At 38.2% G+C, this 17093-nt stretch overlaps 1 protein-coding gene and 1 long non-coding RNA gene across 7 annotated transcripts in view; one reads left to right on the top strand and one right to left on the bottom strand.

The window, feature by feature from the left end:
• Window positions 1-14060, top strand: part of Fas3 (fasciclin 3) — a 103804-nt gene extending 89744 nt beyond the window's left edge. Inside the window, exons 2-7 of one of the 6 annotated variants that reach the window (XM_030383741.2) lie at window positions 2162-2479; window positions 2613-2957; window positions 3767-4201; window positions 7695-7725; window positions 12108-12462; window positions 13093-14060. In XM_030383741.2, coding sequence (XP_030239601.2) covers window positions 2162-2479; window positions 2613-2957; window positions 3767-4201; window positions 7695-7725; window positions 12108-12462; window positions 13093-13299 — 1691 coding nt within the window. In that variant the 3' untranslated portion in view covers window positions 13300-14060. Of the gene's footprint in view, window positions 1-2161; window positions 2480-2612; window positions 2958-3766; window positions 4202-6405; window positions 7507-7694; window positions 7726-9149; window positions 9980-12104; window positions 12463-12869 lie in introns of those variants that run through there. The other 5 variants (XM_030383740.2, XM_089258466.1, XM_030383743.2 and 2 more) reach the window with 5 other exon arrangements.
• LOC149091645 (uncharacterized) lies at window positions 8494-9077 on the bottom strand. The gene is made up of 2 exons (XR_016196573.1): window positions 8654-9077; window positions 8494-8620 (listed from the first exon to the last, which is right to left on the bottom strand). It is a non-coding gene; the product is annotated as an uncharacterized LOC149091645 (long non-coding RNA).
• Window positions 14061-17093: the final 3033 nt, after the last annotated feature.

The raw sequence follows: 17093 nt of genomic DNA, 5'->3' as shown, positions 1-17093 counted from the left end.
AGAGAAGGGAAGAAAGCGGGGGGTGGGGAGTGTATAGGACATGGGTAGAGACGACAAGATTCCACTGAAAAATGCAGTCAGCTCGAAAAACAGAGGAAACTAAATAAATAAATATTACGATGCGTTACAGGGTATACAAAGCGTGCATGACTAAGAGAATTTTAATTAAATGACCGACTAGCGAATACCCCAAGTTGAGCTTATTTAGTTATATACAAGTTATATATGTATAATTATATGCCCTCAGTCCGTTGCACAGCATGTACATCAAAATCATCATACCCTTCTCATACTCAACTCAGCAAAGGGCCCAACCAAATAGAATCTTTTTGTTGGGACGTTTGACTATGTAGCCAATCCATTCCGCATCCGTTTGCCATTGTCGCCATCATCTTTGTTTTCATAGCTGTGTCGCTGTGTGTGAATGCGCCCAACCACAGCTGGCTGGGGGCGTGGGAGCTGTCGACAAGTGCTGACGCTTCGAATTCTAGCTTTAAACTGAATACAAAATTCAGCGATTTGGCTTATGTGCAGAACTCTAAGTGGTTTCATTGCGCCGCAAGCGCAAGAGTGTGAAATAAAATAACAAAGAGTTATTGAATGAGACCGAGAGCAAAAATCACTCGCAACTCAATTGTGAACAGCAGTGTGCGGGGGGTGGAGAGGTGGGAGGGAGAGGGGTAGTACAAACTGGGTTTTAAATTTCAGCCAGAGTAACGGGCAACCAGCTGGCTGACCCGCTTTAAAGCCAAACAAATGCAAATATCAAAGACGAGTCCGATGCATTGGCAGCCGGCATGCAAAACAAGCATTGTTGTTGTTGTTGTTGTTGCAGTTGTTTCCTGTCGTGCTGCGCCTGCTGGGAGAGCGTGTGTGTGTGCGGCTGACCAAACAAAAGTCTTGGCAGGCCCGCACGTCAGCCAGACAGAGTCAGTCAAAAAGCCAAAAAGCGCAACGAAATTGAAATCAATGCATGCCCAGCTGCACACGGCTGGCCTTCACGCCACTCCCCCCATTCCCGCCCGGCGCTCCCCTTGTGGCCATCTCGGCAAACAGCTGCAACAGCAGCCGACTCATGTTTATGGCACATTTTGCAATTTTGCGGCTTTCATTTACAAAATTAGTTAGATTGGCATTGTGGCATGTCCAGGCAGAGAGAGAGAGAGATAGGGAGAGGGAGAGGGGAGGTGTCATGAGCGGATGGAGCATTATCCATTGTGGCAGTGTGAAAAATCAAGTCTATGCGGAAAAGCGCAGAAACAACAAATCAATCGATCAAAAGCAGAGAGAGAGGAGGAGAAAAAAAGAAATAGAAATGAAAATTTCAAGTCAAATTTGTTGGCAACAGTTGGATAAATGTTTAGCATACCTAGTTGAAAGGCAACGAATTGAGGAAAGTGAATTGGAATTGATAGGCATAGCAAAGAGCATTGCGGCTGAGAGTGGGCCGAGAATAAACAGAAGCCACAGCCACAAATGGAAGAGCTTAAAGAGCTATAAGCAAGGAATAAACAGAATGCCATATTCGTAATATGCTCTGCTGGAAGTTGGACTCACGGGGCAGAGTGAAATGTAATTAAGCAGAATGCGTTTTCAGGAACAGCTGAAACAGTTTAAAGAAAACTTTTCATGTTGCTAAATCATTTAATTTGTAAGTTGGCAAATCGCTTCAACATCTTAATTGGCAGCAGCAGCAAAAAGTTAAAAAACAGGAATGACTCGAAGAGAACTTTTGCAAATGCCATTGCAGTTAAGTTTTCCACAGAGACAGAGACAGGGAGAGAGGAGGAGAAGGCATTTGAAAACTGTTTGCCAAGAAAAAAGATGGCGTAATTGAAACTTAATGAGCAGAGACAGCAACCGCAGCAGCCACATGCATATTTGAGGCGCAAAGTCACGCCGAGCTGCTGTAACTGAAGATACTCTGCGTATCTTGAAGATGCAAAACGTGCAAGTGCCTGAGCGTGGCTGAGATATGGCCAGTCGTTTGCCTAGATACAAGATACATATTTTATTATATTATTATTATATTTTATATATGCATTTGTACATCTACAAAATACCAGTTAACAGATACAAGATACTTTTGTTATGCAACAACTCAGTCTAAACAATGGCCATTTATTTAACCGAGTTTTTGTTTTTCCATTTCGCCTTTCAGATGCGCTCAGCTTTGGCCAGGTGAACGTGGAGCCCAACACAGCGCTGCTCAACGAGGGCGATCGCACCGAGCTGCTCTGCCGCTATGGACGCGCCATCAACTACTGCCGCATCGAGATACCCGGCGAGCAGAAGGTGCTCAATTTGTCGCCCAACTGGAGCAAGACGCCCGGATTCACCTACTACGGCTCCGGCCTGAATGCCGGCCAGTGCGGCGTCAGCATTGAGCGAGTTAAGGCCAGCAACAATGGCCAGGTCAAGTGCAGTCTGGGCGTCGAGGGCGAGGAGCTATCCGGTACCATAGATCTGGTTGTGGCATGTAAGTCAACCGCATATCAATTTCATGTTTCTCAATTTTCACTCAGGCCTAATTGATTCCCAATTGTTAGCCCGTTCACCTCACCTGTTCCACAGCTCATTCATGTCTATTTTTTGTTCGACTCCCTTTGCAGTGCGCCCGCAGCAGCCCATTATTGAGCTCATCTCGAAGCCCAACCGCGATGGCTTCTTCTCGGAGAACACCGAATTCCATGCCCGTTGCAGTGTGCGCGACGGCCGTCCGGCTGCCAACATTTCCTGGTACATCGACAACATGCCCGCCAACAAGCGCACCAGTCCGCTGCAGGTTGTGGCCACGCCCACCCACGATAATGTCGAGCTGTCCACCTCAGTGCAGGACATCCAGTGGCCACTGACAGCGGATGACAGCAATCGCAAATTGGTCTGCCGTTCACATCATCAAACCGATCGCGAGAGTGTACCGCCCCAGGAGGCCGCCTACATCATCAACGTGCGATGTGAGTAGCTGCCAGGGTATATAGCATAGATGCCATAAATTGTAGATATTTATGGGTAGAGAGTAAATGTCTTATCTGAGGAACAAATAATCTGTTGATCCATTTATATCAATTTATGTTCAAGTCTTTTAAACAAATTGTAGAGATAATAGAGAGGAAATTGTTGTTTCTTTTGGGAAAGTATTTTTTTCAAGACGTTGGAATATCTCTGTTCTATCTTTTTAAATGCTCTAACTTTTTTGTAGTTGTATAATACATTTTTCTATATAAACTTAGAGGGTAAAATAAGGTCTACTGTATTTTTTATAGGCGACAATATCCTTTACTAGAATACCTAGTATATCTTTCATCTACTATATCTTTGTTGACAATAGCCTTTACTAGAATACCTAGTATATCATCTACTATATATTTTTTCACGCTACAATGTCCTTTACTATATTAATTTGGAGAGTAGAATAGTCCACTCCATCAGGCTAGAATACCCTCTATTTTATCTTCATAGAGATTAGAATAAGATTTACTATATGTTTCTGAACGGTACGACACCCCTATAGAATATCATTTCATAAACACAACAATATATTTTATAGACGGTACAACACTACCCACTACATCTATACTATAGAATATCATTTTTGATACACTTAAAGTGTATTGCCTCTACACTAACATTTCTAGTCGTGCACCCTCTGCTCTATCAAGCACCCTCTGCTCTACCTTTATAGAGGACAGTACTCAGCTGTAACTTTTGATTATTTCTATCAACGAATTGATTAAACTGAATATTCCCCCGTTGCGTTACACAGATGCGCCCGTTCATCAGCCAGAGGCATCGGTCTATGGACTCTACCTGGAGCACACCGCCATTGTGAATATTACGATTCGTGCCAGCCCGCCGCCAACTATTGAGTGGAACATCGATGGCACCATTGTCTCGCAGGGCCGCACCGAGGGACGCTACTCGGCCTATGAGCCGCAGTATGTGGGCAATGACGAGTACAATGTGACCCTGGCGATTGCCGGCCTCACGCTGGAGGACACGACCAAAACGTACAATCTGCGCGCCAGCAACGAGCTGGGCACCACCGACTACCATGTGCGCATCAGTTCGTCGAGCAAGCCGCCCAGCAGCAGCTTGGATGTGGCTGCCATTGTGGGCATCGTGGTGGCTGTTGCTGTTCTAGTCCTGATTGTGCTGCTCATTCTGTTTGCGCGCGCCACCGGCAGATGGTGCTTTGGCGGTAAGTAACCAGAGCTGGTTGGCTCCTCTACCTCTCTCTCTGTCTCCCCCTCTCTCTCTCTCTCTTTTCTTGGGGCTTTCATCACATATTATTTGTGCGCGGTTGCCCTTGCCCCAGCCCCCTATCATCATCATCATCATCCATGTACTCGCATCATTGTAGACATCATGCCATCATCATCAGCTATGCTAACAATCATTTCTGGCCCACAAAACCTAGCCCCAAGCCATTTGGCCATCGCTCATCTCATTCAGCACATGTGTGTGGGCGTGGACATGGGCATGGGCGTGGGCGTGGCAGCCATCGCCACAGCCAGTTGCTAACTTTTAACTCATTGTGCGGCTTTTAAATTTTAATTAGCGTCGAGCTGCAAGCTGGCAGCCTTAAAAACTCATCTAATTAAACATACTTTTCATATTTAAATTCTTCCATTTTCTGGTTCTTTTCCCCTTGACTTTTGGGCGGCTTGCTCTGTGCTTTACTTTCTAAATTTGTTGGCCAATGCTGCCGGCTGAAATTAAGGGATTGTCACAGACTCTTTAGATGTATATAAAGTGCTTACAAAAAAAAAATCATAATTAATATTAAATGCTAAGAAAACAAAATTCGGAGAAGCAATCAAGCAACTAGTGGGAAATTTGTAAAAAAGAGAAAGAAAAGTATAAGCGAGTGTTCAATGCTCGCTCGTAGTCGATGGGCATGTGGATACAGATGATGTATTAGATGATGAGCTATTATTATGAGAATATAATTAGATGCTGAGAATCGATTTTGAGAATGAGCATTAGATGAGTTCTCTTCCCTAAAGATAATACTTGAAGCTATTTGAAGATGAGCTAGAGTCCAGTGGAGGTCATTTTATATACATTTTATATTATGTGACTTACGCAAATGAAATAACTTTCAATTTTCTAGTCAAACTAATAAACTCTTTAAATTTTCCGGGTTCAGCCTTTGGCAAAATATAAATATATTTTCATATGTAAAAATAAAAATTTGTAAGCTATGTTTTAACAAATTTTCATCAGCAATAAACAAATACATATTATTAATTTCATTAAAATGTATTATTAACAGAATATCAATTATTATTATTTAACAAAAAATAATAATAAAAATAATAATAATAACAATAATAAATATAAAATGTAAGAAAAAATTTGCGAAATAATTCAAACGATTCTTAACTTGCTCATAAATTGCGATATATCGGAAAAAAACTCGATCCCCTTAAAAGAAATTCGTTTCCCATAATTATCGATAACATGAATTTCTGTGTAAATTGAAAAAAGTGATCTCCGTGCCTTTTCTAACTATCGGGAATCTAGTGTATATTTATCTGTACATATATATGTATGTATATATGCATGCATCTCTTATAAAAATGTAGGAAAGCTTACTTTTACAACCATTTCAAAGTTTTCTCAAAAATATTGCAGTAACAAAAGACGCCCAAAATGCCCATTATCAATCGGCTTAGGCCATAAAAAGTGAACAAAGCCCCCATTAAATACCTATAAAAATGCTGTTTATACACGAGGCCAACACACACACACACAGACACACACACAGCTTATAAGAAATATCTCTCTCGAGCCGCAGCATGTTGACAATAAATACAAAACAAAAGCCACAAACAAAATTTAAATATCATTTTATTCTTCATTATATAAATGTATTTAGCATATAAAAAGAAACAAAACCAAATAACAACAAAAACAACAATTGTTAAACAAAACAAAAAACCACAAAAAAAAAAAAACCTGTATAAATAATTTAGCAAACACACAAATACTCTGCCTTAAGAAAGTGTCTACAAATGACAACAACAAGAAGAGCTAACATAAGAGACGCTTCACAATTATTAATTACAACCATTCTAAATTTAGTTTTATTTTAATTTGTTTTCTTAATTTTAATTTCTATGTGTTTCCAATTTCTATCGATAAAAAAAAAAACGATAAGAAAATTCGATTCTGGTTTCTGCTTTACTCTGTTTCACTTTTAACTTTAGTTTTCTACTCTGTTTTTTACTGTAACTTTTTCTTGCGCTACTTTGTTGCTTTACTTGGTAAATGGACTAACCCCGCACACGTTCTTTTAGCTTTGGCTCCAGCCGACTAAACTGGTTGAAATGGTTGTGTCAAGCCGTCAGAGCTCGCCCGTCGCTAAATGTTAGTTCTTGTTGTTCGTTGTTCTTGCAGGCGCCACACTCAATACGGATCTCGGTCCCGATTCGGAGGCCCAGATCCATCCCGATCAGCAGGACGACGAACTCGATGGCCAAGACAATGGCGATGAGCACATCGACACCACGCAGCAGTCAGAGGAAGCCACGCCCCCAGTCACTGACAAACTGGAGGCGCAGAAGAAAGCCGACCTGAAGAAGAGCGCCGCAGCGACCGCCGCTGCCGTAATTGCGGCCGGAAACGGCCAACAGAGCGGCGTCGATGCACCCAAGCCACCAAACACGTCCGTGTGAGTCCAGTGGGAGATCGCTGGGTCAGCTGTGCGCGTTTAGCCTCTGCTCAAAGCAAACAAAACGAAAACCTTAAACAAAACAACAAATCAACGCTCTCTATTCCGCTCAGAAATCTCAAAGGCGCACAAAATCAAAAACTAAACTCAAAATCAACATATACAAAAATGGAAATGCAAATAGAAGAAGAAGAACAGCTTATCAACTTAATGCCAAGTATTTTGATAAGCTGCGGCACAATCTGTGTCGCTCTCTCATTCTTAAGTTAAGATTAACAAATCTCGAATCGATCAGGAATCTCGCAACTTTGATAAACCCGTCCGCGCTCAGCATATAGATATATATACTTATCTATATATTTACACACACATTTGTCCACCTTTATCGTAATATATATACATACATATATGTAAATCACAAATTGTATTTTGTAACATAATTTCTCACAATTGTTTTATATGAATTTTTTGCCAGCAATTAATTTATTTTAAGCTCCGACCTGCCAGCATTTTGCATTTTTTTTTTTCTCAAATACACAAATTTTTTACTCCACTTATTAGATAATACAAAAATATATATACATATGTTATAAATAAACCCTGGCTTGAATAATTAGTAGAGACGTACATAAATTATAAATAGTTGTAAATCCTAAACAAATTGGCTAAAACAAAAGCAAACAAAACATAAAACATAAATAATAGTAATTATTATTTGCTCACACATAATTTGCAGTTTGTAGTAATTTGTATAAGCGAACGAAAACAAAGCATCTATATACATTTATTTTTAAAGTTAACAATAAAGTGTGTTTTTATTTAAATAATCAACAAATTGGCTTCATTTGGCTTCTCTCTCTCTCTGTCTCTCTCTCTCTAGAGCTTTTGATGATGGCGGGGCTTTCCTTCTGACCCATTCACACAGCATAAACTCTATTTCTATCAATTAAAATTTCCAAATTATCAATGTGATATATATTTTAATACATTCTTCTTCTCTCATATATTTCCACAGGTAAATCCATTAAGACGCCCACAAACGAAACGTAAGTACCCCAATCAGATCCTCAAAGCAACTGTCAAAATTCAAGTTCAATGTGCAACGGGACCAGGTCATTGCTATATAAAGTCATCAACTCTAACTCTACTTAACTGGACAATCCATCCAACTAACCCATTGTAACGGTATCTGTACTTTGCATCCACTGTTCTTAGATCAATTTTCATTCAGCTTTCTGCATGAATCTTGTTGCATGTGCTTCTTCTTATAGCTATTCGAGCAGCTCATTTTAGTTAATTTGTATATTTCATTTGATTTTTTTTTCATATTAACAATTTATATTAACAAGCGTAGCTACATATGTAGTATTAGTCATCTTCATTATTATCATCATTATTATCATTATCTTTAGGCCAGCTCTTAGTGTTCATATACAAAATTTAGTCAGCGTTTAACATAAGCACATGCATACACACACACACACACACATACACACATGTACACACATACATATTATAATATACATTCATTATTTCCACTGGCAATTCTTGAACCAGATATTTAAAGCGTAATTTATGTTTATATATAGCCTAAGTAAATATTTAGTCTAAAGCTAAACAAAACTAAATAAATAAATACGGTAATATTTTGTGTGTTTAGAAACATTTTCGAACTCAAACATGTGAAATGCAATTATTTTGATTGTCAGTGGAAAATGCATACACAACAACAACTAAAACCCAACAAACTAAAAATATATTGCAAAAAAAAAAAAAAAAGAAAAGTTGTGTTTAGTCTCATTTTCGTAGCGTGATGCTGTCTCTTGTCTATTTTCAAAATTGAAATCAAATCAAAATCACTTTGCTATACAAATTTCACGCTGCCACACACACACACGCAGACATTCACCCACACCCACACACACACACACTGCTCGCTCGCTCGTTCGCCTCGCCTCGCCTCGCCTCGTCCACCAAAAAATGCTCCCTAGTCGTACTAGTTGCAGTCTGTCCATCTCTTCCTCTCTCTCTCGCTCTGCCTCTCTCTCTCTCTCTCTCTTTCTACCACTATTCACTGTGCCGTTCCGCAAAAAAACAACAGCAACAACAATTTAATATGCATATACTAAAACGTCAAGTCGCTGTCCAAGCCATATCCAAACAAAAAACCAAAAAAAAAAAAAAAAAAAAAAAAAAAACCAAAAGCAAACAAAATCAACAACTGAAATTGTCCATTTCGCAAATGCATCTCAAATACAACAAGAACAGCAACAACAACACCATTTCCCATTGTACTTATTTTATGTACTTTCATATGGACAAACAACATAACATCCACCAAAAACTAAACTGTCCAAATAAATTCAAAACTGTCAAAAATTTGTTGCTCTGCCCCAAAAACAAAAACATTGAACCCGCTGAACCACACAACCACTCAACCACACCAAACATTCGCGGACTCCATTTGCAGCGAGAAGCAGCTCGATTCCGGCAATGCAGCGCATCATGGCCAGAATGTGGCGCTGCTGGAGACGCCCAACGGCATCACGCTTCTGGGCGCCAGTAAAACGCGCGAGGCGAATGGCAATGGCAATGGCGCTGGCTATGGGCGTGGCAATGGGCATGGGCAGAACCATGAGCGCTTCTCGGTGGAGCGACGCGTTCACGACGAGGATGATTCGTTTGAGTATGGCACGGATCGGGAGAGCAGCGTCTATAATCCCACCACAAAGCCGCTGCGTAATGTGCTAATGGGTCAGGCAGCGGAGGCAGCGACGCCGGACAGCGACACGGACACGGATCTGTTGCAGCGCGGCAATCAGCTGGGCATACCCGAGTCACGTTTCTCACGCTGGCTGCCCAAGGATCAGCGTGAGCTGCTCGAGAAGCAGGCTAAGCTGCTGTCAGGACGCAGTCAGGCGGTGGCAAAGGCAGCGCCGCCAGCCACGCCCCCAAAGCCAAACAAACACCCACAGGCAGCAACAACAACGACCACAGCGACGACGACGGCGATGATGACGACACCAAGGCTGCCACAGGAAACGGAAATTTAAATGTGTGTGTGTCTGTGTGTAAACATGTGTTTAGGTACAGGAAATGCGACAAAATTGAAGTCTAGAATTTCTAATTTATTTAGTTCACAATGCCGTTACATAGCAGCGAGCTATGCCACTCGGCAGGCTAAGCGAAACTCATGACAGCTTCATTCACACACACACACACACACACACACTCTTACACATAAACGAAATCTTGACATAGTTAAGAATATTCACCAAAAAACCAAACAAAAACAAAAACCAGCATGAAATTTAAACATGAAATTAAGAATTTTTCGAATATGTATGTAATCAAGAGAGTTGCATGGCCAAGTGTGAGCGTCAAAAAGCTAAATGCTATGTCACTCAAGCAGCAGCAGCAAACCAAGAGAAAGGCGAAAAGCGCAATGCGAAAATGCAATCGATTCGATTTCATATTTTGTTTCACTTTTCTCAAGTATTCATATGGAACAGAGCTAAGTAGTGTGTTCAACTTACGCTGTGCCCACTGTACTTTATAAATATTTTAATTTTTTCACTTCCTTAAGAGCCAAAACAGATTTTCCTTGACTTGCAATTGTATTAATTTTTGTAATTTCGTAATTAAAACATTTAACATAAGTCTAAGAGTTGAACAAGTAGTTAATGCTGCAGACGAAATGAAATTATTTATTAAGTTGTAGTTAGTTGAGTTCTTTAATAAGGTTGTTCTTTATTTTATAACTTATATACATATATATATATATAATATATATTTTTAATAAATTAACAAAAACTGAATAAATGCCTGCGTGTGTGTGCGTGTGTTCCATGGTTTCAGGGGTATTTCCAATGCTACTTATTTTATGTTTTTCGTTTTCTATTTTACTATTTATTTTTATTTTTATTTATTTTTTTTTCAAATATTTTTCAAACTTTTTTCAACTAAGCACCACAGTACAACATTTGTTTTCGTATGGAAATTGCATATTATTGGATTTGTTGAAGCTGCGTGCTTCACATTTCCAATATGATTGGTCGCATAGAGAACACGTGCCGCAGTTTAACTACCCACACACACACACAGACACACATACACATCAATAGTTTTTAATAGCTATTTGCAACTGAGCAAACACGCAGCCAGACGACTGCCAGACATTCAAATGAGCCAAAAAATTATTTATAGAATATATATGGATACACTTGACGTGTGCTGCACGTCTGTGCGTTAATGTGTGTGTGTGTGTGTGTGTGTGTGTGTGTGTGTGGCAAACAAATTATGCGACCAACTAGCAGCTATCAGCTAACTGGCATCTGAGTAGCGTCAGCATTGAAGGTCAATTGCGAACCGAGTCGAGCAGAGGTCAATGGTAGAGCTGAAGCCAAAAAGTTTTCTAGACAGATTATCAGCACTCAGAGTTTTGGGTAGTAGCATGTGCTTAAAAGATAAAGCAGCTTTAGCATTTAGAGAACTTTAAGTTCTTCGATTTGCCAGTCTGGACAACTTTAAGAGTTAGTTGATTGGATAGATCTATATATAGACTTATTGGGATTGCAGTAAAGGTTCATTAACTAACAAGGAAAATCCATTAAGCTTTACTTGCTTATCAGTTGAGAAACCAAGAGTATAGATGGAATTCATACTGTCAAAAAATATGCAATAGCTACAAAAAATATCACATATATATTTATCACATTTATATTTATATTATATATATGAATTTGTAGAAATGATAAATAAATTATCTATTTTTTATTCATTTCAAATTGAGTTGATTTATTGCCGGCATTTCTTTAAATTCGATTTCTAACTCTATAAAATTCCCAGTCCGTTTCAAGCTCTGCCCCCGTAGACCCATGCGAAACTATTTAAGAGATGCCGCTCCACAGACAACCAAAGTTCGCATTCCTTAATCCATTCTCTTTTCGTAACTTTTCCTTGAGCGACCAATTAATTGCAATCCAAGACAAAAAACCCAAAAAATTTGTTGAGTAGTTAAAGATTTTGGTTTAATCGGCTGCCACCAAGCAAATTACAGTTACCGCCGCACAAGCTGAAGCCACTAACTAACCCAATGCCAAAGGAGCCAGACGGAAAAACCCGAATACTCTCTCTCTCTCTCTAACCCAAAGCGCACACAAACAAACACACCTTCTATCTAACCCACGACTAATACCGCTTGTTGGGGCCAGCCAGCGCTCTGCTATGCTATACGATACTATATACTGTACTGTCTGTTAATCTTACTAATGTCCCGGCTGCACGGCAAACAATTATTTTTGACACATTTAATAAGTAGCCCCCAAAAAAACTCACAACAACAACAACAACCACAATAATAATAATAATAATTACAACAACAACGAAACGGCAAACCCTTAACCACAATTGAAACCAAAAACAGCAGCGACACCGAAAGCGCCGACATAAAAGCCACCTCCACCTCCACCGCCACGGCAACAACAACGGCAACGACTACAGGAGCCGGAGCAGGAGCTGGCGCTGGCATTGGATCCGAGGATGTGGGCAACAATGGCAACGACCAGGAGGCGCCGGCCGGCAAGAAGGCCAAGCGGCTGCCAGCCTTTGCCGTTGCCATTTTAAAGCGCTTCAATGAGAAGGATGCCGGCAAGAAGGATGCCAAGGATAACAATGGTGAGACGCTGACAGTGGCGTCAGGCGCAAATGACAACGACAACAATACAACAACAGCAGCAGCGGCAGCAGCAACAACAATCGATGGCAATGACAATGAACCAAAGGTATACAAAAACTGAACCACAGTCCTTGAATAGACCACCACACAAAAGTCTCTCTCTCTTTCTCTCTCTCTCTCTATCTCTGTTGTCTCTTACTATGCGTGCTTGTGTGCGTGTGCGTGAGTGCTTCTACACCATTTAGCTTAGCATAATATTTGTAGGCCAAATATATATGAATTATAAATCGATTTATGATTTTTCTATAATCACAAATTTTTGCTATTTGCTCTCTCTCTCTCTCTCTTTTGCTCTCTCTTTTTGGCTGCTACACAACATTTTGCCATATTATTTTGATTGCTTTTTTTTCGTAATTTCGTCGTGTTGATAACGCATGCAAAAAACATTGTGTAACTTGTGTAAATACTCTGTCTATATAATCTGTACAATCTATCGATGTATGCTATATAAAGGCTATAGTTTGGCAGAGCACTTCACCCGTGTGGACTTTTAAGTAAAAAAAAGCAAAGCAAATAATAACACGTAGAGCAGCAATAAAAAAAGGTATCACAATTTGCCCTTCCAGCAAAAATAAATCAATTTAAATGTATAAAAATTATGTTTAATTTATAAATTGAATTTTCTTTTTTTTCTACATTGCATTTTAATAAAATTGTAATTTTTTACTGTCCACAGCAAGACAAACAACTCGTCTATGCTGAACTTGTACTAAAGCCCGCCCAGGAGAAGACGACAGCTGCAGTGACAACAACAACAGCAGCAGCAGCAGCAACACCAGCAACTACAGCGACAACAACAACAACCAACGCAGATGCAGCTGCCAAAAATGCAACAGAATATGCCGAAATAGTCTATGTGCAGAAGGGCGATGGCAAGAAATAGAAATACTCTACAAATGCCCAGTGAGGCTGTAACAACTGCAGCTACAACAAGAGCAACAACAACAGCAACACAAAAATCAACAACATTAAAAAAAAGAAAAATAAATATAGATATTGTGAGCTACAACAAAATACAAAACAAAAACAAAAAACACAACAAACCCAATGCATAAACATAAAATAATAATTTAAAACAAAGAATATGAATCTTAAGTGTGGTTTTTCAAAAACTTCATTGAATGTGTGTACTAAAAATAAAACAAAAATCTTTAAGCTAAATACAAGACAAAACGTAATGAATGTGTTAAAAAAAAAAAAAATAATACAAAACTAAAAAAAAAAAATACATTTTTCCACATACATAAATATATAATAATTAAAAAAAAAAAAGATACGCACAGCTAAATCCATACACAGTCCCACACACACCTAAATAAAATTTACAACATAAAACTAAAACAAGCATATAATTAAAAAAAAAAAATTATAAATTAAATTTACATAGGCAAAACACAAATAAGAAAAAATATATAACAAAAATTATGAAATGAAAACCCTAAAAAAAAAATATTTGAAAAATCTCAATTATTTACATAAATGTCTCGCAATTAAGCTAAATGTAATTTAAGCCAAGAAAAATATGCAACAGCAAAAGCCCCACAAAAATATATTATTATTTATTATTACGAACGATTTTTTATACAAAATGAAAGATTCTTTTGAACAACTTTTTGATAAACGTTTAAGAAAATAAATAAAAATTTCACACAAAAACAATTTGAGCAGCCAGAGTAAAGCATTTAACAGAGAGAAAAACGAAAAACTTCATTTATTAATATTCATAATCGATAACTATCGATCATTCTCGAATCTCCACGAAGGCGCAACAAAATTGTAACCGAAAGTATTTTACGCTAATTTTCATTCACATTTTTCAACCCAATTCTGGCAGATATTATTACGTTATTAATTTAAAAATACAAAAGAAAATATGTATTATGATAATTATTATGTCTAATTTAAGCGCAGCACTAATTACAAATATATATATATTACCTTGATTATTGATTTTTTTACATTGTAAATTATAATTTGTATAAAGTTAAGCCGAGTAACTTTTTTGAATAAAATTCTTTACCATAAAACTGTGTCGAGTGTCTCTCCTATTCTCTCTCTTTGCTAAACATTTGCAGGGCATACTTGGAGATAATCCGGAATTGTTATCCTGCCAGTGGCATAGTAAACGACAATAGAACATGAGCGAGTAGCAAAAGGGATGCATTTGATATGTCTCAACAAAAGGAGGCCCAGACAGCGCTCGCGGTCGTATACTTAATTTCTATTATCATGCAATCCACATGCCATCTAACATGTCTATGTGTGTGTGTGTGTGCGTGTGTGCGTGTGTGCGTGTGCGTGTGTGTTCGTGCTTTCGCTGTTTTCGAGTGCTTTAAGCCACAATGCAGAGCAGACACTGAGAGCATTTTATTTGTTTAATTAAAACTACAAATTTGATGGCAACAGCTGCAGGTACAACAAGCACAACAACAACAACAACAACTACAACCATAAATATAACAACTAAACTATATGAATTATTTGACTGGCAATGAAATGTAAAATCTACGAGTAAGTAAATTGAAATGGAAATCGAGTTTATGGCACAAACATGGCAATTTCATGTCTGCAGTAGTCACGTAATTGAATACAAGAAAAACCACATTTGAAATTTGCAAATTTGCAATTCCAGTGTACGTGTGTGTGTGTGTGTTTGTGTGTGTGTGTGTGTTAGGCGAACTCGCCTCGGCTTACTTTGATTTAAGACTTAAGCCGGTGAGCCAAATGCCCAGGACAATTGCAATTACAAACAATTTACTAGAGACTAGAGTGTCAACGACTGACATATGCTCTACATATAAAGAGACTTACTCTAAGTGAAGTCGCTAAGGCCTATGGCTTCCTTATGAAATGAAATCGCTATAGATTTGAGCAAATAATTTCTTACAACATAGAAAGAAAAAAGAAGGAATTGCTTCAATTAATTGTCTAGACTATGAAGCAGTTTAAGCAATTTATTTTTTTATTATCATTATTATATATTATCAAATGGAGAATTTGTACTTACATTTTACACGTTCACAACACATTTAATTCAATTTATAAACGTTTTCTCTTAGAAATTATTGTACAATTTAATATTCTTCAACTCTTGTATGTTATTATAAAAATCCATAGCATACTTTTGAGCGCTGTCTCATTTGCCCATGCTTATTATGCATGTTTTTATTCCTGTCCGTCAAAACTCAGACTTGTTACAGTGTAATTCATATTTTTATTTTTTTTTATATATTTTTTATTTATTTATAAATATAAATTTTTTTATTTTCAAGATTCATCAACTTTTGCACTTGACTTGGCCAAAGTAGAGCTGGCTCTGTATCTGGCTGGGTCTGTGGCTTTGACTTTTCAGCTTGGATTTGGCTTTAACTTTAGCTTTGGCTTTAGCTTTGGCTTTGGCTGCCTGCTTGTCAGTCAAGCGCTGGGCGCACTCAACTTTTTCTGACATTTCAATTTATAAAGCTCAAAATCTGCACATTACCCAGAGCCTCGCATTTTACATTAGACGAACAAAAAAAGGAACGACTTTGCATTTTTATGCGCTGTACACACAGTTGAATGGGGTATATTGGTTTTGGTGAAGTTGTATACGGTTTGAATATTTATTTCTTTTTTCATAATCTGCTACATCCAGTTCAATTAAGAGATTTATTAATAACCTTCATTCAACTGAGGGTAGTGCATTGCTTAGCCTGTTAGACTCGCCTGCAGTGTTCTGACATGTTTTTTGGCTGCATTTGACTGTTTTTTGGGTATGTGTGCGGCGACAGCGTCAAAAGTAAAATACAATTTTTGCATTTTCCTGCCTTCGGCTGTACATTGAATTTGACTCGAGATCTTTTTACCGACTGCAACAGCAGCGCTTGCCACGACAGCTCCTTTTTCCCCCCCTTAAAACTGCAAATGTGCTCGAGGCGACAGGCAGCCGCATGCATTCTAAATGAAGCATTCGACTTGTACGAGTTTTGTTGGGGACAAGTTTGACTTGGCTGCAAACAATTTCAATCAATTCTATTAGCCATTTTATTTCATTGTTGACTCACCTGCACTCTGGAAGTTAGCGAGAGTTGAGATGTTGCTGTTAATTAAAGATGATCTGCCAAACAGTGGATGCAGTTCCTTGTTATCCTTGTAAGCTACAAGCTTAGAAGTCGAAACAACCTTACATTACAGCCTTTGTATTAACTGGAAGACTTTTCAGTAGTATTGAATTATATCATTGGGTTTTTTGTGTATCTTTTGTAACTAACTGTCTTGAAGCAGCTGTTAACTCTTTCTTTAAAAGACTGACCTAAGGCTTACAGATACTTTTGTATCTCATAGATACATTTGCTATTGAAATGTTTGTAGTTTGTAATTATATATGAATGGGTCTTAAAATTATCGCATCTCTAAAAATAGCAAATATACTCGGTATATTAGAGATACCCATATAATTGCTTTTCAATGCAACTGTATCATATTAAAAGATTTCATATGCATTTGAATGATTATCTTTAGTATCTATGAATGTATCATGAAAGTAAATATGCATTTGCAGCTGAAGATATTCATCTGCCGCATGCTGCTTGTTCTTTATAGCTGTAATGCATATTGCTTTCGTATATATTGGTATATAAATATTGTATTATGCACACATATATCGACTTTAAATCATGTTTAAGCTCCCCGATTGAT

Source organism: Drosophila navojoa, chromosome 3 (assembly GCF_054131105.1).
Source record: "Drosophila navojoa isolate 15081-1374.11 chromosome 3, UAZ_NAV_1.0, whole genome shotgun sequence".
NCBI classification, from domain to species: domain Eukaryota; kingdom Metazoa; phylum Arthropoda; class Insecta; order Diptera; family Drosophilidae; genus Drosophila; species Drosophila navojoa.
Note: the sequence above shows the minus strand (reverse complement) of the source record. Positions and strands in the feature narration are given on the sequence as shown.